General features: G+C 40.4%; 1 protein-coding gene across 5 annotated transcripts in view; it reads left to right on the forward strand.

Moving 5' to 3' along the window:
• The window catches only part of LOC140204440 (cation channel sperm-associated auxiliary subunit gamma-like), a 176,679-nt gene that overhangs the window by 20,929 nt on the left and 130,922 nt on the right, over positions 1-24,828 (forward strand). For all 5 annotated transcript variants that reach the window (XR_011887612.1, XM_072271161.1, XM_072271159.1 and 2 more), the window contains exons 5-9: positions 2,983-3,109; positions 6,593-6,686; positions 9,638-9,793; positions 16,110-16,281; positions 23,956-24,093. Coding sequence is in view for 4 of the 5 variants with exons in the window: in XM_072271161.1 (XP_072127262.1) it covers positions 2,983-3,109; positions 6,593-6,686; positions 9,638-9,793; positions 16,110-16,281; positions 23,956-24,093 (687 nt within the window). In the remaining variant the exon portion in view is untranslated. The remainder of the gene's footprint in view (positions 1-2,982; positions 3,110-6,592; positions 6,687-9,637; positions 9,794-16,109; positions 16,282-23,955; positions 24,094-24,828) is intronic.

Raw genomic sequence — 24,828 nt, forward strand, 5'->3', positions numbered from 1 at the left:
TACAGACAAAAACATATACATACCCTGTAGTTACCTGGTTTGTAATTATGTGTGCATAATAAAGAACTTCAGTTCAAGGGGTTCACCTGGAACCAAAAACCACCATGGTGACATGCTTGTGCATGCACGGGGTTGAGCAGCAGTTCAGTAATAAAATATTCTAAAGTAAACCCATGCCGAGTTTATATTTATTGTGACGCCAAACCAAGCTATCGGACGATTGATGCTAATTGGAGAGATAAGAGAGACAATGGAGAAACATTCAAAATGCTAATAAGGGAGGAGAGAGGGATTAACGGAAAAGAAACACAATTCAGAATATTGACAGACCAGTTACTTTGAACCTGAACTGTTTGATGTTTGATGGACAGGTGATACCCCAGCAGGGGGATAAAAAGAACAGGTTCGCTAAGGCACGCGACACACCACGAGATAACGAGACCCTGGAAGAGCGGTGTGCCCCCACAAGTTGGTAGGAGTTTGGAGGTCCGGTTCGCGGGAACTGACCATAGGCTCACAGGGTGTAAAGGTACGATCGGTGGGAACCTGGTGTGTGTGTCCGCCCTTGCCTGGGTGCCGGGTTCACCACGGAAGAACGATCGTATCCGGAACGGAGGGGTCACAGTCAGTGACACTGTGACCACAGCGGAATATAAGACATCAAAGGGGGTCTGCCCGAAACCAACTGTGAAGACATCAAAGGTCTGACTGAACCAAATTGCATTCCCCCCCCCAACAACGGCACAACAGTGATTACTGCGAACTGTGCTAAGCTGAACTGAACTCTGCGTCACTTAAGACTGATCATTTTACCCCTAGACTGCGATAGAGCTTGGTTGATCCCTATTACCCTAGTTCTGTGTACATGTGTGTATTATCATTGCTAACCTGTTGCATTTATATCCTTACGATTAGAGTACTGTGTTACTTATTTCTTTAATAAAACTTTATTAGTTTCTAGTAATCCACACTCCAACGAGTGGTCCATTTCTGCTGGTTTGGCAACCCAGTTACGGGGTACGTAACATTATTAAGAACAAACATAACACCTGGTTTATCTCTTTTTAGAACATTGGTTTTATATGGTTTATTTTTAAAAGAAAGTTAATTCTACATAAGCTGGACTCTAAGCAAGTATAATAAGAATTAAAAAGTCACTTACTATCTTTCACAAAAAGGACAGACTATAACTCTCAGTTTTTTCCAGTTCTTTGAGGTGTGATCACTGCTATAATGCAGGAAATTTGCACATATGGGGAACAGTCAAGTAACAATATGAAAAGACCAAATAATCTGTTTTAGTGATGCTGGTTAAGGATAAATGTTGGCCAGGACACAGATTAATTTACAATAATGGTATCCTTTATGTACACCAAAAAAGCATGTGGTTTACATTTCACTCAAAAGGTAGCACGGATTGCTCGTGCCTGTTAGAGACTGTAACTTGGGAATTCTTAGAACTTGATGCTAGAGATTTTAGAATTAGTTTTTATGTGATTTAGAATTAGTATTCTAATTAATAAGGTGAAAAGAAACATTAAAATAGCCAAGAACTTATTACACTTGTTTTCAGCACCATTTACTTGGGAGATCATGATGGGCTTGGGTAGGTACTTTGGAACGATTTGAGGGTAACAAGGGATAATACTGCACTCATGGAGTCATGGAGCTATATAGCATGGAAACAGGCTCTTCGGCCCAACATGCCAGCTAATATTTCCTATCCAAGCTACCTCATGACATTTTTTTAAGTTAGTATAGCATAACCTACTAGTCATAACCAGTAAATTTGCTTTGGTTTTTAAAAGAAAATATTTATTGAGATACAGTGCGGAATAGGCACTTCTAGACTTGCGTGCCATGCAGTCGCGGTCCCCCGAGTTAACCCTGGTCTAATCATGGGACAATTTACAATGACCAATTAACTTACCTACTGGTACATCTTTGGACTGTGGGAGGAAACCCCATGTGACTACGGGGAGAATGTACAAACCCCTTACAGGCAGTGGTGGGAATTGAACCCTGGTTGTCTGTAGAAAGATAGAAAATAGGTGAAGGAGTAGGCCATTTGGCCCTTCGTGCCTGCACCGCCTTTCAGTATGATCATGGCTGATCATCCAACTCAGAACCCTGTACCTGCCTTCTCTCCGTACCCCCTGATCACTTTAGCCACAAGGGCCATATCTAACTCCCTCTTAAATATAGCCAATGAACTGGCCTCAACTGTTTCCTCTGGCAGAGAATTCCACAGATTCACCACTCTCTGTGTGAAGAAGTTTTTTTCTCATCTCGGTCCTAAAAGGCTTCCCCTTTATCCTTAACCTGTGACCCCTCGTTCTGGACTTCCCCAACATCAGGAACAATCTTCCTGCATCTCGCCTGTCTAATCCCTTCAGGATTTCATACGTTTCAATAAGATCCCCCCTCAATCTTCTAAATTCCAACGAGTATAAGCCTAATCGATCCAGTCTTTCATCATATGAAAGTCCTGCCATCCCAGGAATCAATCTGGTGAACCTTCTTTGTACTCCCTCTATGGCAAGGATGTCTTTCCTCAGATTAGGGGACCAAAACTGCACACAATACTCCAGGTGTGGTCTCACCAAGGCCTTGTACAACTGCAGTAGTACCTCCCTGCTCCTGTACTCGAATCCTCATGCTATGAATGCCAGCATACCATTCGCCTTTTTCAACGCCTGCTGTACCTTCATGCCCACTTTCAATGACTGGTGTATAATGACACCCAGGTCTCGTTGCACCTCCCCTTTTCCTAATTGGCCACCATTCAGATAATCTGTTTTCCTGTTTTTACCACCAAAGACTGTACTGTAAACCATTGTGTTAACCACTATGCTACTGTGCCACCCCTCTCTGTAAGAGTGACGATAATAAGTTTTCATTCCTTAATTTTGTGATGGAATTAATGTGATTAGGTATTTTCATTCATATGGTTCCAGGACCACCTTTTGTTTTGTGTTGCAGATTCTGAATGTTTGGAGGAAATTTGTGGAGTGGCGTGGTATGTTCCTTTACCTTATAGGAATGGATCCGTGGTATCTGAAGTTACTATCACAAGCAATAAAATTAGTTTTCGTATTCCAGACAAGAAGTAAGCATGACAATATAAAAATTAACCTCAGTAGAATTATATTGTGAAATGATAAGGTGCTATACTTATTGCATTCATCAGTTCCCCATTTAAGTAGTTTTTCACTTCATTAGAACAGAGGGATTTAGTAAAATAACATTAAAACTTTAGATGTATTATGGTATAGTTTTAAAGGCAATGGTGCTAATATGAGTCTTTGTTAGTGCAGGTTCAAACACTCTAATCCAGGGACTTTCAACCTTATTTTAATGTCTTGGACCAATACCATTAAGCAAGGGGGTCTATGGACCCCAAGTTGGGAACCCCTACTTTTGTGGTTGAGCAACTCCTATAGTCCAGTATGTTTTAAATGTACAGATTTGAATTAACTAATTCTAACTAAAATTTAAAATTAACTAAGTTTGTGCTAATGTGTAGCTAATTAACCTGTCAATACAACTTTTTGTGATGTCTGCTAATAATGATATTTGTCAAGAGCAATGTTCCTTTTAAGGGTGGATGGGGGTGTGTGTGTGTGTGCACACATCTTTTGCTACTAGTGCACAAAGGAATTTAAATTGTGCATAAAAAGTTGTCACCCTCTACTCTGTTGGCATGTTAAGTATACGTCCCAACTGTACACAATCACATTTCCTTTTCCATTTTCTAATGCGGACAGTGTTGACAATGTAGAGTTTGTCATGATCTGTCTGTAGATTTTGGAACTGGCTTATTTATACCGCTATTGTTGAAGAAATTATTTAATACACACGTTGTTTTCACTTGGCAAAAAAATGCACAGCACAAGATTTTTGTGGACACTGGTCATTACAAACTAGAGGGAACATTGGGCAGGAGTATTTACAACTTCCGGAAACTTTGGGTCCCAGATAGTTCTATAAATACTTACGCAACCTGAGGAGTGTCTATACTGCTCGGAGGAAAATGATGGGTTTGGGGGAGCAATTCCTGTGGTCCAGATTTTTTAGTGCAAAAGGTGCTAGACAAGAATTTTAACCTGCATTATAAAAATAGACAGTTCCTGTTCCATTAACAACAGTTGGATGCTTTTTGTAAATTTAATGTGAGGTTATTTTGCACCACTAACTGAGATCATTTTCAATCTCTTGATTTAAAAACCTGCATACACAAGTTTTTATTTGATAGTAGTTGTCTGATTCAATAGGGTAATTTTTTTTTATGTATGTTTTCATGAGAAGAATACTTTTCATATTTTAAACATACCTAACCCCAGATTCATTAACAGACTAATTAATGAGCTATCCAAAAGCAAAATATTGTAGATGCTAAAAATCTAAAGAAAAATTTAACATGCCAGAATTATTCTGTAGGTCAAGCATTTGTGCAAACAGAAGCAGACAATGTTCCAAGTTGAGGACTTTCCACTAGTTTTATCATGTCCTGTAGGGAGTATGACAAATCTGTGAATATTTGAAATCTGTGTCAATCCGGTTTGTGAAATGAAGCAGCATGAGCAAATTAGACATATTGACCATGAAACCTGAGGATGTATATTGAAGACCTGGTGTGCTGGAGGAAATGAAAATATTGATCGAAGAAAGGGAGAGGTGAGAAAGTGCAAATAGGATAATGGTGATAGTACAATGTGAGGAATAATCTGACAGTGTTTGCTTAATAAACCATTGTGTGCTAGTTATAATGTTATGGTTGAACACTGGACTAATATTGAGACCTGGAGAATTGATCCAGAGATGAGCTTCAATCTCTCTTCTGGAGAATAATACTTCCAGATATTAGACTGTATAATGCAATTATAGATAGAATAAAAATTATTCATGGTGATTATGATACTAGATGATTGTGGTATAAAAACAAATCCTCCAGAAAGGAAGTTGGTCAACCTTACCTAATATATGATCCTATACCAACTAGTGGACCGATCTTAACTATCCTTTAAAATGGTCTATTTGGGGTTAGGTGGTGGGTTGCAAATAAGAAAAAGTTAGCTTTGGCACAATGAAAACATTGAGGAATAAAGGATAGTTATCATTCAGCAGGTGAATTATCAGTGGTAATTTAGTCCAAGTATGTTCTACTATTGATGCCTATCGATAGCTTCTTCATTAGGGTCTCTTTCCTACACTCTCCACTATTTAAGTGATGTCTTGTGAAATAAGGTGCAACCATTTCCTTTTCCATAAAATTTTCTTAGGTGTGCACTATTTCTCCAATGGGCACAGTGTTTCCCTTTGTGTAGGTGTGGTAAAATTAAATCATGCCTGCTCACATGAAACCTGCTCATGCACAAGAGTATGGACAATCTATATTGAAGAACAATAATTCCATGCTTTTCCATTTCTCCAGAAGTTGGGGGATTAAATTCAAGAGCCACAACATAATGTTGCAGCTTGATCAAACTCTGGTTAGACCACACTTGGAGTATTGTGTTCAGTTCTGGTCACCTCAGGATGTGGACATTTTAGAGAGGGTACCGAGGAGATTTACCAAGATGCTGCCTGGAATTAAAGAGCATGTCCTATGAAGAAAGGTTGAGTGAGATAGGACTTTTCTTTTTAGAGTGATAGAAGGTGAGAGGTGACTTGATAGAGGTGTATCAGATGATAAGAGGCATAGGTAGAGTGAACAGGCTGTGCCTTTTTGCCATGACGGAAATGCCTAATGTTTCAGGGCATAATTTTAAGGTGATTAAAGTAAAGTGCAGGAGAGACATCAAAGGTAAGTTTTTTTTTCTCAGAGTAGTAAATGCATGGAGTCCACTGCCATTTTAGTGCAAATTGATTGAAGTAGTCATAGTCTTGCTAAACTGTAGTTCAAGAACTGAACAATGTAAGGGAAGTAGCTGTTATTGAACCTAGTGGCTTGGGATTTCAGGCTTCTTTACCTCCTACTGATGGTACACGTAAGAAGGTGGCATGGCCTAGATGGTGGGGATCTGGGGACATTAAATGATAGATGTTGCCTTGAGGCATGCCTCCTGTAGATACTACTGGTGTTAGGAACCGATTTGCCCATGATATATTGGACAGTCCATGACATTTTTGAGGCAGTACCTCCTGGCATTAGATTCAAGATTCAAGATTCAAAAAACTTTATTGTCATTCTAACCGTACATCAGCTCTGCAGGGCAGAATGAGACAGAGTTTCTCAGGAGCAGTGAAGAATTTACTTATAATCTATTGAGCGGAGTCCATGACTGTCTGTAGCTTCTTGCATATCACCTACTCCTGGTGCCCCTAGTGTTAATTGGTTGATTATTTTCCTACTGACACAAAGTCTAGCTTTCTGTGCAAAATGCTAACAATTATATTATGGAAAACAGAAATATTGTGGTATTAACATATTTCTTTGCTAGAAATTTAAGGATTTGCTTTCAATGTATTATGAGTGATTTTGATAAGATGTATTTTTCTGTTTAGTTGATACCTAAATATAGATTAAGATGTTTTGTTGTTTAATTGTAAATCGGCTTTTTGTTTTCTTGCTCAACATTGTTTCCTCCAGGATCCTTTTAAATGTTGATGGTTACTTAAATCTGAAAGTGAATTTCCAAGTAGATGTTGACAAGGCTATCAGACAGTTTGACATTGGACATGAGGTTAGCAGTTTTTGGTTCTTTATTATATTAGGTTTATTTGCTTGAATAATTTCAATTAATTTTGCTGAATCTAGTTGCCCTCTGCTATTAGCATGGATATTTATCAAGTTTCTTCCAACCAAGGTATCTTAAGTATTCTATATGCAGTGCTCAATAGAATTGTCAAAAGGCAGCGACTGTGAATCTGAAGAGCATTCTGATGATAATAATAATAATGAGTTATTGTTGCCTGTTATGCTGCTGGTCCTTAGGACAGCAATGAAGGTCCTCCATCTCTGACGGCTTTCAGGGCTTCCTTCATCGTGTCAGTAGCTTCCCCTCGGTTTTACATGCAAGTCCCAGGAGGAGACTCCGGAATACTGTTGCACTGAGATGTATTCTTCATTGCAAAATTCGTAGAGTCATACAGAACAGAAACTGGACCTTTAATCCATCATGTCCATGATGACCATCGTACTTGTCTCATTTACCCACACTTGGTTTGTAGCTGTCTGTGCATTGTCAATTCAAGTGCTTGGCTGCTGCTTAAATGTTTTGAGAGTACCTGCCTCCACCAGCTAGTTAGTCAGTGCTTTCTAGATTCCAACCTCACTGTCAATGAAGGAATTCCTCTTCAGGTTTCTGCTACACTCCTACTTCTCAACCTACAGCTATGCCTTCTTGCATTAGACATTCTCACCATCTGGACACCGTATAATTTTGTATACCTTTACCAGCATGCCCACTCCCTCCCCCTCCCTTGGCCTCTTCAGCTCCAAGGTAAATCAACCCAGTCTATTTAATTTCTCCTTTCAACTGAAATGCTCCAGTCCAGATACTATCTGGGTGAATCTCAGCTATACTCTGTCCATGGTACAGCATCATTTCTATAGTGCGGAGACCAGAACTGCACACAGTTATAGCCTAACCAATGTTCTGTAAAGTTGTGACACAACTTCCTCTGCTTTTATGTTCTGTGCCATGGCTAATGAAGGCGAGAATCGTATATGCCTTCTTCGCCAACCTATCTCCCCCTTCCACCAACTTATGGAGATCTGTGGATTTGTAAACCCCAAGGCCTCTCTGTTCAGCTACGCTCTGTAAATCTCTCCTATTTCCTACATACCATATGTATTATTTGATCTTTCAAAAGGCATCACTTCGCAATTATCGGTATTAAATTCTATCTGCCTTTGCCACATATCTTTCCAGCTGATCAATATCATGGTGTAGCCTAAGATGATCATCTTTGCTTTCTACCATACCACACATTGGGGCAGCACAGTAGCATAGTGGTTAGCACAATTTACAGTGCCAGCGATAGATCTTTGCTTGTTTCATGATCAGCGTACCGTTAAGCATCATACGTTCACTCTGATCCTGAAAAATCCACTCTTTCAGAACATATTCGAGATCTTCATTTTTGTTTGTTGCAGTTTTTTTTGTATTTGTCATTAACTTTTGTTTATTACTTTCAGCGTAGAATTTTAACAGTTTGTCCTTCTGTTTCTTCAGGTCATAGATGGTGGTCATTCCAGCACCATACTCCTCTGTTAGATGCTTCACACTTACACTGCCGTCAAGATTTTCCAGCAACTTGACTTCCTGTGTTATAGAGAAACATAAAAGCTGCTTCTTTAACTTTACTTTAAGCGATTACCCATAGGGGTAACTGCAGGCCTTTTAGACATTTTCAACAACATCTTCCCAACACAGAGCAGAGAATAAACGCAAAACGCGTGGTAATCACCGTGAGTAATGCACAAAGGTCTGGTTCTGATGACTACTGAAAACAGACTGGTGCCAACAGGGAATGTCAGATCACTTCTCAAAACTGTCTGTGATGCATAGGGACCTGTGCTTCACCTGGGTAACTTTCCAGTGCCTTATGGAATTATCTATTTGTGGCATCATGTCAAGGCCCAAAAATAATTCGGATTTCGGATTTTCAGATAAGGTGCACTCAATGTGTATATAACACACTCTTTCCTCCTGACTACACAAATACCAACTTCTAGCTTCTTTTATGCTCTAAGCATAATTTGGCTTGCTGAGCATATTCCAGTAGGCCAGAACTACACAGTAACACATGAAATGAACTCAGAATCTTAAACTGAGCTACCTACACGTGACTGCTGTCTACCAGTGAACTTGTCTTTATTTTATACGTCGTTCTCCACCCTTGTTGCTACCTTGATTAATGTTTCTGTCTTTCTCAAGTCTGATAAAGGGCCCCTTGCCTGAGACAACAAATATTTATCTTTCTACAAATCTTAATTTTTCATCTAGTGTTTTTATATCATGTTGGCTCAGTTTTCCTTATCCCATTTATACAAATCTGGCCTGCTGGGAAGATGATTGCCATTAATAACATAATAGACAGACACAGCAGCTGAGTGTATTGCTAAGTGCCCCCATTTAGCCATTTCAACTCATCCTATCACAGACATTCCTTCTGCTTTACACAAGCTCCCACGTTCTCTCCTACTGAAAAAAATAATGTGTACCTTTCTGTTTCCTGGTTCTGTTGAAGGGCTGCAGACCTGAAACGTTGACTGTTTCTCCTTCTGCAGATGCTGCTTAAACTGCTCAGTTTTATGACCTTTTCTCTTTTTTTCAGATTTGCAGCATTTTTAATACTGTATTTTGCTTCTGTATGACCCTTGATATCTTTTCTCATGTATCATGAGTTGTGAAAGAAAGTGTATAATGCTATTTCAGAAGTCCCAAAGCCTTTGATGTCAAGTGCTTCTTAAGTGTGCTGATGACTACAATGTTCACAAGAGCATTCTGATTTCTTGTAATGAGGACACAATATGTATCCTAAATATTCTGCCTGCAGCCCAAAAATCCAGATGCAAAATAACCTTAAGGCATTTATACTGATGCATTATGCTTTCTAGTATTTTGATATTAAACTTTGTACAAAATCTGAATGCATTCAGCAATCTTTCAATTTTGTTCTGTTTTAGGTTTTAGAAATTGATAATCTAATTCCTATTCCACATAAGTCACAACCCCTCTTCTACTTGACTGATAATAACCCAGTTATGATACTCGGAGGAGTTCCTAATCGCAAGATTGTTCTTTTATCAACCAATGAATTTGACAGTTTTTCTATTTTGGAGGTAATTTTTAATTTCACATGAAATCTTCAGATGCATGTATTTGAACAATATTAGAAAAGGTATATACTCTGTATCACTTTTCCCTACTTCAAGATATCCTAAACCATTTTAGGATGAAAGATGTTCTATTGAAGTTGTAAAAGATGACTTAATAGAGATTTTAACCTGAAATTTATCACTATTGATGCTGTGTCTAGTAACAAGATGTCATTGCCCATTCTTGTGGAGCACTGTAGAGGAACTAGGACCACAGTCTTGGGGTTAACTGCCAATTTTAATAGTGAGGCTACATGGCCTTACTAGCATAGTGCTAGACTGGGATGTTTGCGGATAACTAAATTACCCTGTAATACATCCTCTCCCACCACCCTTGTTTGATTTCCCAAGATCAACTCCTGCAATGCTTTTCTTGATTCTCCTCACTAAATCCACCCAACACCATTGCACTCCTAATTCCCTTATGCTAACTGCTGATTTCTGCTCCATATAAACCCCATCTGGAGGGCAAAATGAGAAAAGATCCGTTTTTCCTTAAAAGGCTAGATTATGGATGCTGGACAACTACTAAAAGAAGTTGATTACAAGAATGGTTAACCCTCCTTTTGGGCTTCTCAATCTCGTTGGTAGGGAAGCTATTTGACTATAATACCATATGCTATACTATAGGAGCAGAATTATGCCTTTTGGCCCATTTCATTATGGTTGATCCATTTTCCCTCTGCCTTCTCCCTGTATTCCTTTGTGCCCTGACCTATCAAGAACCTATCAACATCTGCCTTAAATATATGTAAAGACTTGGCCTCCACGGCTAGCTGTGGCAACACATTCCACAGATTCACCACTGTCTGGCTAAAGAAATTCCTCCATGATGAATTGGCAAATTGATAACAAAATTGGGTTGCCCATGAAAGACAGATGGTAGTGGTGGGGGAATGGTTTTTTTCCTGACAGGAGTTCTGTGATCAGCAGTCTTCTTCAAGCATCATTTGTGGAACTTTTGTTGTTTGTGATGTGTATTGATGGCTTGGATGAAAATGTAGGTATTCTGAGCAGCAAGTTAGCAGATGGCTCAAAAATTGGTAGAATTGTAGATAGTGAGGAAATTTATGGTAGGATATAGATCAGTTGGAAATTTCGATGAATAAATAGCAAATGGAGGTTAATACAGATAAGTGTGGGTTGTTGCATTTTGAAAGATCAAATGCATCAGTAGCATCTACACTAAATGGCAGGACCCATAGGAGCATTGATATATTGGTAGAAGAATACTGAAAGATAAGTCCATAGCTCCCGGAAAGTGGCAGCAGGAGATAGGATGGTAAAGAAAGGTATAAGGCATGTATGTCTTCATTGGTTGGGGCATTGAATAAAAAAAATGTAACACTCAACGTTCGTCTAGGGGGAAACCTCCGACTGCCCGACAAACTGTGTCTCACGTTTGCATAGATGCTGTGTAATGCACCCCGGTACAAACCCTACAACGTACACATCAGACAGTACACAATGTACGATTAAATGATTACACTTTATAAATCTTACTGTGACTATGTGGTTAGTAGGGGAAACAAATATGAAAGAAAAAGGCGCCACACTTATCAGAGTTAATCAGTTTGTGCACAATCGTTGGAGCTCAAGGAACAGAGTCTTCTCTCCACCATTCGATCTTCTCTGAACTCCGCAACCCTCGGACTGGGACCAACCACAGTGGTCTACCAGAGCGCTTCCCGCATGTCCTTCCTCTTTGCCTCTCCTCACCGAAGTCCTGTGCACTCACTCATGTTCTTACACATACAGATAGAATAACATGACTTCCATTGGTTAGTTCCCTGTTATCTATAATTATAATCCAAACATTTCAGCTACAAAGAACGTTACCTCATCAGTTAACTTTACAGAGAAGCCGTTTCATTATAACACTACAGAGAAGCCATTTTATTATTATCAATTAACAGTTAACATTACAGTTAATATTACTGAGAACCCTACAAAACTTTAAGTCATGTTACAGCTGTATAAAACTTTGGTTCAGCCACTTCTGGAGTACAATATGCAGTTCTGGTCACCACACGATGGGAAGGATGAGGAGGTTTTGGAAAGGGCGCAGAAGGGATTCGCTGGGATGTTGATGGGATTGGAGACTGTTAACTATATTAAAAAATGGAAGCACTTAGATTGTTTCTTGTGGAGAACTGGAGGATGAGGGGATACCTGTTTGAAGTTTTAAGATTATGAGATATTGATCGGTAGATCAAGTCTATTTACCAGGATGGAGATGTTACATATTTGACAGCATTAAGGTGAGAGTGGGAAAGTTTAAAGGATATGCATGGACATAGTGCCAGGTGTCTAGAATACACTGTCAAGGACAAAGGTAGAAAATGGTAAATTGGTTTATTATTGTCACATGTACTGAGAGTGAAAAACTTTATTTTTCATGTTGTCCATGCAGATCATTTTGTTACATCGGTGCATTTAGTACAAGGGAAACCAAGAACAGAATGCAGAATTAAGGTGCCACAGTTAATAATTACAGAGCAAATGCAGTGCAGGCAGAAAATAAGGTGCAAAGCCACAATGAAGTGGATTGTGAGGTCAAGACTTCACCTTATTGCACTAGGGGACTGTTGAATAGTTTTATAACAGTGGGATAGAAGCAGTTCTTGAGCCTGCTTTCAGGTTTTGTATCCTCTGCCTGATAGAAAGGAGAAATTGAATGGGTGTAGGTCTTCTTTACCATGGCTGCATGCAATCATAAACGGACACCATGGAGGAGTGATGGGCTGAGCTGTGTACGAAACTCCGCAGAATCTTGACATCTCGGGCAGTGCAGTTGCATGATGTGTCCGAATAGGCTGCTTTCTATGGTGCATCTATAAAAGGAAATATGCCAAATTTCTTTCATCCCCTGAGGGAGTGAAGGTGCAGATGTGCTTTCCCGGCCATGGCATCTACATAGTTCAACCAGGACAGGCTATTGGTGATACTCACTCCTATTAACTTAAACATCTTAACCTTCTTGGACAGCATGCCGAAAGGGCAACGTTACAAAAGTCATGGGGGACTTCAATATGTAGGTAGATTGGGAAAATCAGTTGGTGCTGAATTACATGAGGGGGATTTTCTAGTGTGCCTACAAAATGGCTTTTTAGAGCAGCTCGTGGTTGAGCCCACTAGAGTATGAGATATTCTGGATTGGGTGTTGTGTAATGAACCAGAATTGATTAGAGAGTTTATGATAAAAGAGCCCTTATGGGAAAGTGATCATAATATCATCAAATTCACCCTGAAATTTGGGAAGGAGAAGACTGAGATTTGACAAGTCAGATGTATCAGTATTACAGAGGCATGAGAGAGGAGTTGGCCAGAATTGATTGGAAAAGAACACTGGCAGGGATGATGGTAGAGCAGCAATGGCTGGAATTTCTAGAAGCAACTTGGAAGGCATAGGTTATATACATCCATAAGAGGAAGCAGTATTCTAAAGGAAAGATGACACAACTGTGGCGAACAAGAGAAGTCAAAGAGGGCATATGATAGAGCAAAAATTCGTGGGAAGTTAGAGGATAGCAACATTTGAGAGTCATTTAGACAGACACATGAGCAGACAAGCAATGGAAGTATATGCAACACACATAAAAATTGCGGGTGAACGCAGCAGGCCAGGCAGCATCTATAGGAAGAGGGACAGTCGATGCTTCGGGCCGAGACCCTTCTTCAGGACTAACTGAAAGAAGAGATAGTAAGAGATTTGAAAGTGGGAGGGGAAGGAGGAAATCCGAAATGATAGAAGAAGACAGGAGGGGGAGGGATGGAGCTAAGACCTGGAAAGTTAATTGGCAAAAGGGATATGAGAGGATCATGGAACAGGAGGCCCAGGGAGAAAGAAAGGGGGAGGGGGGAAGCCCAGAGGATGGGCAAGGGGTATAGTGAGAGGGACAGAGGGAGAAAAAAAAAAAAAAAAAATAAAATAAATAAATAAATAACGGATGGGGTACGAAGGGGACGTGGGGCATTAACGGAAGTTAAAGAAATCAATGTTCATGCCATCAGGTTGGAGGCTACCCAGACGGAATATAAGGTGTTATTCCTCCAACCTGAGTGTGGCTTCATCTTGACAGTAGAGGAGGCCGTGGATAGACGTATCAGAATGGGAATGGGACATGGAATTAAAATGTGTGGCCACTGGGAGATCCTGCTTTCTCTGGCGGACAGAGCATACGTGTTCAGCGAAATGGCCTCCCAGCCTGCGTCGGGTCTCGCCAATATATTGAAGGCCGCATTGGGAACACCGGACGCAGTACATCACCCCAGCCGACTCACAGGTGAAGTGTCGCCTCACCTGGAAGGACTGTCTGGGGCCCTGAATGGTGGTGAGGGAGGAAGTGTAAGGGCATGTGTTGCACTTGTTCCGCTTACAAGGATAAGTGCCGGGAGGGAGATCGGTGGGAAGGGATGGGGGAAGGGATGAATGGACAAAGGAGTCACGTAGGGAGTGATCCCTGCGGAAAGCAGAGGGGCGGGGAGGGAAAGATGTGCTTAGTGGTGGGATCCCATTGGAGGTGGCGGAAGTTACGGAGAATTATATGTTGGACCCGGAGGCTGGTGGGGTGGTAGGTGAGTACAAGGGGAACCCTATTCCTAGTGGGGTGGCGGGAGGATGGGGTGAGAACAGATGTGCGTGAAATGGATGCGTTTGAGAGCAGAGTTGATGGTGGGGAAAGGGAAGCCCCTTTCTTTAAAAAAGGAGGACATCTTCGTCCTGGAATGAAAAGCCTCATCCTGAGAGCAGATGCGGCGGAGACGGAGGAATTGCAGGAAGGGGATGGCATTTTTGCAAGAGACATGGTGAGAAGAAGAATAGTCCAGGTAGCTGTGAGAGTCCGTAGGCTTATAGTAGACATCAGTAGATATGCTGTCTCCAGAGACAGAGACAGAAAGATCCAGAAAGGGGAGGGAGGTGTCGGAAATGGACCAGGTAAACTTGAGGGCAGGGTGAAAGTTGGAGGCAAAGTTAATGAAGTCAACGAGCTCAGCATGCGTGCAGGAAGCAGCGCCAATGCAGCCGTCGATGTAACAAAGGAAAAGTGGGGGACAGATACCAGTATAGGCCCATATAGGAAGTATATGGCCTATGTGCAGACGGATGGGATTAGTTAGATTAGCACCATGTTCAGCACAATAGTGTGCCAAAGGTGCTACATTGTTTTACGTTCTCTACCATCACAGCTGTGAGCAAATTTGATTCAATCTTGGCAGTATCAAGAAATGGCTAAGAAAACTGGATGCAGCAAAAACTTTGGACACCAACAGCTTCCAGGCTAAAAGTTTTACTCTATAGCTAGTTGAGGTTTTGCAAAAAAGCTGCATATGGCAAACGTACAAAAGTACCCACTATAGAGCATTCTGTGACATTAAATTGAACTATTAGTCTGCTCTCTCTTGCAAAACACGAGTCTGTTCACTTATGCTTGACATTGATGGGTTTCATTATTACCATGTAAACAATATGGTTGTGTTGGAGTTTGGTGTTTTAATATGAGGTCCTTCTAGAAGTCAGGAATGAGGCATACAACTTGTTGCTTCATGCTCTGTTTATTAAAAGTTGGTAGAACAGCAACAGAATAGTGACAGGGGTTTACTACCTGAAGGTAAAGATAGCACCGCTATCTTATACTCATAGATAAGAAAAATTCCATTCCAGTCTGTAGATAATAAACTAATTAGAAAATACTTATTGATCACTACAGTAAAAATTAACCAAATGAGAAAACACATTTTCACTTAATGCAGAATAAAGAAGCTTCCAGAATTATACTTTGTGTTGCCACTAGAGACATATTAAACTGCTTTGCATAAAATACAGGCAGATAATTAATTAATTGTTAAAGTGCAAAGAGAATAACAATTAAACAGTCTAATCCAAGAGCAAGTTAGAGGCAGGGTGTCCTCTATCTGATTTGTCATTACCTTTCTACCAAAGCACAACCTGGCTGTGTGGTGGAATGCTTTTCACTTATCTGGCAACATTTGATGGCTTTCAGTATGCCTGAGATAAAATTGGTATGACACCCATCATTTATTCCCTCCAATGATGGTTCACCTTTAGTTGCACAACAACTTATGAAAACTTCCTTAACGATATCTTGCAAACCCTCAGCGGAAGCATGGGCAGTACCTCATTCATAATTTCATTACTGAACTGACTTGGAAATTCCATCCCTTTTTCTCACTTTCAAAAATAAAATAAAAGCTATTAATATATGGTTTATTCAGTTTAAAATACTTATTACTACTTTCCATTTTGTTCTGTTTTCAGCTAAATATAGACAGCTGCTGGATTGCCTCCCTTAGCTGTCCACGGGGCCAGTTCTCTGCCTCTATATTTGATGTGATTGCTACTGAAAGTATGTTATTTATTCGTCAGAATCAACTAATGTATTACTTTAAAGGAAATTTCACCTTGCTTCGTGCTAATGATAAAGGATCAGGTATTATCTGTTTTTGCTTTAATATTAATAGTAGGAAAACAAATCTATTATGGAAACAGATACCCTAACATAATAGATGTGTATGCATTCACATAGAAAATAATATCACTGGTATTTCAAATAGTTTAAGTAAAATGACAAGCTGGAATTCACTCTTCATTTTTCACATCCTCTTAATTCATGCCTGGTTCATACATTCTTTCTAGAGGTAAATCAGGAAGAACATAGAACATAGAATACAGCACAGGAGCAGGCCATTCGGCTCATAGTGTTGTGCTGAACCAGCTAAAAAGCAAGCCAAAAACGCCAAAACACTAATCCACCAACACCATGTCCATATCCCTCCATCTTCCTTACAGTCATGTGCCTATCCAAATGTCTCTTAAAAGCCTCAAACACATTTGCCTCTGCTACCATACAAGGGAGTGCATTCCAGGCATCCACCACTCTCTGAGTAAAAAAGTTACCCCTTTCATCCCCTTTGAACCTACCCTCTCTCACCTTCAATTAGACATTTCACCCCCTCTGGTATTAGACATTTCATCCCTGGAAAACAGATACTTCCTGTCTGCTCTATCTATGTCTCTCATAATCTTATAAAGCTCTATCAGAGCTCCCCTCAGGCTCCACTGCTCCAGAGAAAACAACCCAAGTTTGTCCAGCCTCTTGTGATAGCACCTGCCCTCTAAACCAGGCAGCATTCTGGTGAACCTCTTCTGCACCCTCTCCAAAGCCTCAACATCCTTCCTACAGTGGGGTGAACAGAACTGTATGCAATACTCCAGATGTGGCCTAATAAAGAATGTTGGCCCTTTAAAATACTTTGACATTGTGATGTTAGGAAATTCAAGGTTATTTAATGTAATTTCCAGTACATAAGTATAAGGGAGATTGAAGTAATTGTTACTCTGGATACGAAGCAGCCAAAAAAAACACAGTAAGATAAAGTACGCAATGATAAAAAAAAACACAATTAATATAAATACGTAAGGTGGCTTATATATTTAGACTGATTATATGTCCATAAAGTCAGCCAGGCACAGGAGTGTCCGTATAAGAGTTGACTCTGATAGGAAATGCTAAAGCAGTACTGGTTGAGGCGTGTGGAGGGATGGATTAGCCTTACTGCTTGGGGAATTGTGCATACAATGCTTTCCTTCTCAATGCTTCTATACCTTATGTTCGTACTTTATCTACGATACTATGGATGGGACTGAACATATTGTTGATTGCATTCATAATGCCTATCAAAAACTCTGTGACTGTATCAATGACTGATCTGTTAATTCTATATCTAACATGCATTCTTGAAGCAAATAACCATTCATAGCACTTAGGAAACTAAAAATGGAGCAATCTTCATACTTAAAGAACAATCTATCTGGAATTGTTGTTAACTGTTTCAACAACGATAGGATGTTAGCTAAGCTGGAGGTCTGATTATTTTACGTGGACTTCTTCCATTTGAAATTGAAATCTAATTTCTGGAAAAGCACAATGATTAAAAATTACGTAAAATTTTAGATCAGCTATATTCTGAGGCAAAAGTGCATGAATAAGGCCTTAACTTCTCTGTGGATAAGCTTAGATCTTGTAACTATAGCACACATTTCAAATGAAATTAAATAAAAGGATGTCTTGCAGATATAACTTCCTCACGTCTTAGCATCACTTCACAAAAGTATTCTAAGGGATAGTACTCCTGTGATGCTTTTCTTTGGTAATGGGTGGAGTCTGTTTTACTTTTAAAATAAAACCTTTTATACAACTTTTCATTTCCTATACATTGTGTGGAAAATTGTACCTCACAAATTTGATTGAGTTTATTTGAAGAGATGACCAAGTGGATTGATGAGGGCAGAGCAGTATTTGTTGTCTACATGGACTTTAGCAAGGTCTTTCACAAATGTCCGGAAGGGTAGGCTGATCTAGGGTTAGTTGGACAATTCAACACAAATTTGGTTTGGAGGCAAGACTCAAAGGATGCTACAACTACTGATGTTTGTCTTTGAGATGAAATGGTTTGAATAAGATTGTAATTGGCATGGTTAGAAAATTTGTGATGACATCAAAATTAATGGTGTAGTGGGCAGTGAAGAAGGTTACATAAGATTGCAACAGGGTTTAGATCAGCTGGGAAAGTAGGCCAAGGGATTGTAGATGGAACTTAACTCATCAGGATCCTGGAGTATGTTATAGAACCAAGGGTACAAATACATAGCTGAATTTTCAGAGATATGGGGCCCAAAACTGTTGACAATACTCCCAAGTGCAGCCTGACTAGTGTCTTATAAAGGCTCAGTATTGTGTCCTTGCTTTTATATTCTATTCCCTTTGAAATAAATGCAAATGTTGCATTTATCGTCTTTACCACAGACTCAGCCTTTAAATTAACTTTCTGGGAGGACTCCTAAGTCCCTCTGCGTCTCTGTCATTTGAACCTTTAGATAATAGTTCATTCTAAGTTTCTTTTACCAAAATACATTATCATACATTTCCGAACACTGTATTCCATCTGCAACTTTTTTGCCCACTCATCCAATTTGTCTAAGTCCTGCTACAATCGCATTGTTTCCTCAGCACTACCTACCCCTCCACCTATCTTTGTATATTCTGCAAACTTTGCCACAAAGCCATCAATTCCATTATCTAAATCATTGACAAACAATGTGAAAAGTAGCATTGACTCCTGAGGAACACTACTAGCCACTGGCAGCCAACCAGAAAAAGCCCCTGTTATTCCCACTTGCTGCCTCCTGCCTGTCAGCCATTCTGTTATCCATGCCAGTATCTTTCCTGTAACGCCATAGGATTTTATCTTGTTAAGCAGCCTCGTGTGTGGCACCTTATCAAATGCTTTCTGAAAATCCAAGTAAGTGACATCCACTGCCTCTCCTTTGTCCACCCTGCTTGTTACTTCCTCGAAGAACTCTGATTTGTCAAACAAGATTTCCCTTTACAGAAACCATGCTGACTTTGACTTATTTTATCATTAGGCTCCAAGTATCTCAAAACTTCATCCTTAATAATAGACTCTAACACTTTCCCAACCACTGAGGTTAGGCTAGCTGGCCTATAATTTCCTTTCTTTTGCCTTCCTCCCTTCTTAAAGAGTGGAGTGTCACTTGGCAATCTTCCAGTCCTCTGGGACCATGCTAGAATAAGTGATTTTGAAAGTTCATGACCAATGCATTCATTATCTCTTCTGCAACCTCTCTCAGGGACTCTGGGATGTAGTCCACCTGGCCCAGGTGAATTATCCACCCGAAGACGTTTGAGTTTGCCTAGCACTTTTTTCCTTTGTAATAGCAGCGACACTCACGGACCTCTGGCACACTGTTAGTGTCTTCCACAGTGAAACAGATGCAAAGTACCCATTAAGTCCATTTGCAATTTCTTCATCCTCCATTACTACCTCACCAACATTTTCCAGTGGTCCAATGTCAACTCCCACCTCACTTTTACTCTTTATATAACTGAAAAAACATTTGATATCCTGCTTTATATTATTGGCTAGTCTGCCTTCATTTTTCATCTTTTCCCTTCTCATAGCTGTTTTAGTTGCCTTTTGTTGGATTTTAAAAGCTTCCCACTCATCCAAATTCCCACTCACTTTTGCTGCTTTACATGCCCTTTCTTTGGCTTTTACTGTATGCAGTCCTTAACTTCCTTTGTCAGCCACAGTTGCTTACCCTTGCCATTTGAGAACTACTTCTTTTCTGGGACAGACCTATCCTGTGCCTTGTGAACTATTCCCAGAAACTTCAGCCATTTCTGCTCTATCATCCTCCCCGCCAGAATCCTCTTTCAATCCACCCGGGCAAGCTCCTCTCTCATGCCTCTAATTTCCTTTATTTCATTGCAATACTGATACATGTAAGTTACATTTCTCCCTCTCAAATTGCAGTATGAGTTCAAGTATACTGTATTATGATTATTATACTGTGATGACTGTACGTTCTAGTACCAATTGTTTGGCAACAATGAAGTATAAGGTATGAAGTATGATCACTGCCTCCTTAGGGTTCCTTTACGTTAAGCTCCCTAATAAGATCAGGGTTAATATACAACACCCAATCTAAGGTAGCCTTTCCCCGAGTAAACTCAAGCACAAAGTGTTCTGAAAAGCCATCTTGTAGGCATTCAACAAATCCCCTCTCTTGCGATCGGACACCAACTCAATTTTTCCCGATCCCCTTTCATATTGAAGTCCCCCCTTACAATTGTGACATTACCTTTATTACATGCTCTTTCCAGCTCCCTTTGCAATCTCAGCCCCACATTTTAGCTCCTATTTGGAGGCCTATATATGATTCCCATCATGCTTTTTTTTTTACCTTTGCAGTTTCTTAACTCCACCCACAAAGACTGAATATTTTCTGACTTTGTCACCTCTTTCTAAAGATGTAATTGCATCTCTTACCAACAGAGCTACACCACTACCTATGCCTTCCTGCCTGTCCTATCGATACAAAGTATACCCTTTGACGTTAAGCTCCCAACTGCGGCCTTCTTTCAGCCACGACACAGTGATGCCCACAACATCATACGGACCAATCTCTAATTGCACCACGAGTTTGTCCACCTTATTCCGAATGCTACATGCATTTAAATACAGCACATTCAGTCCTGCATTCTTTGCCCTTTTGAATTTTGCCTCTGTGGTACAATTTATCTCTTTGCTCCATCTGTATTTGTACCCAATCATTGGCTTGTCCTTCTTTACATTCATGTTACATCCATCATCTACTTGTAAACCTGCTGGCTCATCCTCAGCTCTGTCATACTGGTTCCCATCTCCCTGCCATATTAATTTAAACCACTCCTAACAGCTGTAGTAAACCTGCCCACAAGGATATTGGTCCCCCTCATATTCAAGTGCAACCCGTTTCTTTTGTATAGATCTCACCTGCCCCAGAAGAGGTCCCAATTATCCAGAAATCTGAATCCCTGTCCCCTGCTTCAATTATTCAGCCACACATTTATCTCATTCTATTCCTATTCCCACTGTCGCATGGCACAGGCAATGATCCCGAGATTACTACCCTTGAGATCCTTCTTCTCAGCTTCCTTCCTAACTGCCTAAATTGTTCTTTTTTTTAAGAACCTCTTTCCTTTTTCTTCTTATTTCATTGGTACCAATCCGTATGACAACTTCTGGCTGCTTACCCTCCCCTTTCAGGATATTGTAGATGCGTCCAGAAACATCTCGGACCCTGGAACCTGGGAGGTAAACTGCCATCCATGTTTCCTTTTCACGTCCACAGAATCACCTATCTATTCCCCTGACTATAGAGTTCCCTCTTACTGCTGCCATCCTCTTCAGTTCCCCATCCTTCTGAGCTACAGAGCTAGACTCAGTGCCAGAGGCACGGCTGCTGTTGCTACCCCCAGGTAGGTCGTCCACCCCAACAGTACTTAAACAGGAGTACTTATTGTTGAGGGGGATGGCCACAGGGGTACTCTCCACTATCTGATGTTCTCTGTTTCCTCTCCTGACAGTCACTCATATACCTGTCTCCTGCAGCTTTACGGTGATACCTCCCTGTAGCTCCTGTCTATCGCAGCCTCACTTACCCTAACAAGCTGAAGGTCATTCAGCTGCAGCTCCAGTTCCCTAACACTGTCTCTAAGAAGCTGCATCTTGATGCACCTGGCACAGATGTGGCCGTGGGGAAGCTGGGAATCTCCTGGAAATCCCACATCTGACACCTAGAGGAGACCACTGACTTTGTAAACGTACCCCCTATTCTCTGTAGAGTTAAATAAGTAATGAACTTACCTACGTACCCTGCTGCCGCCTGTTCTCGCTGAAGCCCTGTTGAGCCAAAACCTTACTACTCTGACTCGAGACTACTCCAACAACGACCGCTCAGCCAGGCGGTACCTCTCTTTTATAGAGACTGGGTTTGTAAAAGCTCTTTGTCGGACCTGCATGGGAACACTCCTGTTGCGTCTGCGTAGTACTCCAATCAACGACTCCCGTCGGAAAACTTGCTGCCTCGTGTGGCTGCGCAGTACTCCAAACAACGACACAATTAATAACGACACGATCACCTACTTAAAGGAAGAATGTTATAAGTTGGAAAAGGTGTAAAAACATTCACAAGCATGTCACTGGGACTGGAGGGCTTTAATTATAAGGGGAGACTGGATAGGCTAGGGCTTTTATTCCCTGAAGTGTAGGAGGCTGATGGGCTGACAGAGCCATATAAAAAGATGAGGGCCATAGATAAGGTCAGTTCCCCCTCCCCCCCATTGTAGAGGGAAGTCCAAAATTGGAGGGCTTATGTTTAAGGTGAGGGGAGGAGATTTTCCATACAGATGGTGTTGGGTATATGGAATGAGATGCTAAAGAAGGTCAATAGATTACAATGTTTAAAAGGCATTTAGACAGTTACATAGATAGATAAGATTTGGAGTGACATGAGTCAAATGCAGGCATATGCTCAGGTAGACACCTTGGTGGCATGAATAATTTAGGCCAAAGAGCCTGTTGCTATGCCATATACATGTATAACTCTATTGAGATAACACTGAGATAGTTGTTGGGAAGTTATTGACTAAGTCTTAAAGTTGAGTTAACGGGCTGCATGAACTTTGTTTTGTCTTCTGGAATTAATAATTGAAATGTTATATTATTACTGAATAGCTTACATATATGAACTACCAAGGTACATAGTTAAATTACTAAGAAGCTCTTTTATTAAAATGTTACTGCCAAATGAAAGCCAAACATAAGTCGTGGGATTGAGCAATAAATTTTTTTTGAAAAAAATTGTTAAAAAAATAAGTCAATAAATTTTTAAAGTAACTTTACAGATTACGAGACCCGACGCAGACTGGTCTGCTGAACACCTACACTCTGTCCGCCAGAGAAAGCAGGATCTGCCAGTGGCCACACATTTTAATTCCACATCCCATTCCCATTCTGACATGTCTATCCACAGCCTCCTCTACTGTAAAGATGAAGCCACACTCAGGTTGGAGGAACAACACCTTATATTCCGTCTGGGTAGCCTCCAACCTGATGGCATGAACATTGACTTCTCTAACTTCTGCTAATGCCCCACCTCCCCCTCGTACCCCATCCATTATTTATATACACACATTCTTTCTCTCACTCTCCTTTTTCTCCCTCTATTCCTCTGACTATACCCCTTGCCCATCCTCTGGGTCCCCCCCCACCTTTTCCTTCTCCCTGGGCCTCCTGTCCCATGATCCTCTCATATCCCCTTTTGCCAATTCCTCTTCCTAGAGATGCTGCCTGACCTGCTGCGTTCACCAGCAACTTTGATGTGTGTTGCTTGAATTTCCAGCATCTGCAGAATTCCTCGTGTTTGCGTTTACAGATTCTTTCCTGTTTCTTTCTGCAATATTCTGTTTTGCATTTCTTTCCTGCTGGTGATCAATTATGCTTCAGTATTTAACCATAGTCCCTTTTCTCATAGTAAAAGAGCATTTTCTACCTTTGAGATTGCTCATTTGATTTAGTTACAGTATCTTAGTAGTTCAACAATTTTATAAGAAAACATGGATCTTCTTGCTTTGCATAGGACTGTCCTATGGTATTTGAGCGTTCAGCCACAAAATCACACAAAGAAACTATTTGGTGTTTAACTCTGAAGGTTTGTTATGTCTTTTGTAAGCTCTATCTTATTTTCTATTTTGCAGGTAGATGGAAACGTGTGTTGTCTAATGTTTGTGTGGAGAAACTAATTCCAGTGTTAGTTATTCAGAAAGGTGAAGAAAAGCTGTTTGCTATTGGAGGAGGCAAACAGAAAGCGATGACCTACCTTGGCACTATCAGAGGTTTGAAATTTAATAATGCACAAAATGCAATAATTAATACTTGCCTGTTAAAAATATAGATAGTTTTTGAAAGTCCATACCACAGTACAGACCCTTAGGCCTACAATGTTATGCTGACCTTTTAACCTACTCCGAGATGAATCTAACCCTTCCTTCCTACGTAGCCCTCCATTTTTCTAATATCCATGTGCCTATCTAAGAGTTTCTCGTGTAACTGCCTCTACCACTACCCACTGCAGGGTGTTCCACACAGTCATCACTCTCTGTGTAAAGAAATTACCTCTGACATACCCCCCCCCCCATACTTTCCTCCAATCACCTTAAAATTATGTTCCCTCGTATTAGCCATTATTACCCTGGGAAAAAGTCTCTGGCTATCCATTCAGTCTATGCCTGTCATTATCTTGTGCATCTCTATCATGTCACCCCTTATCCTCCTTTACTCCAGAGAGAAAAGCCATAACTCGCTCAACCTGTCCTCATAAAATATGCCCTCTTTTCCAGGCAGCATGCTGGTAAAATTCCCCTTGCACCTTTTCTAAAGCTTCAATTTAGAAAATTTGGCAAGTATTAATTTCTTCCAAGTGTTTCTTGGATTTCCTGTGTGTGTCACAAGAAAACAAATCTCAGGGTTGTATATGGTGATATGTATGAAGTTTGATAATAAATTTACTTTGAACTTTTTCATACTTTATAAAAAAGCATACCTTATCGCAAAGCTTTTGATAGATAACG

Source organism: Mobula birostris, chromosome 10 (assembly GCF_030028105.1).
Source record: "Mobula birostris isolate sMobBir1 chromosome 10, sMobBir1.hap1, whole genome shotgun sequence".
NCBI classification, from domain to species: Eukaryota; Metazoa; Chordata; class Chondrichthyes; order Myliobatiformes; family Myliobatidae; genus Mobula; species Mobula birostris.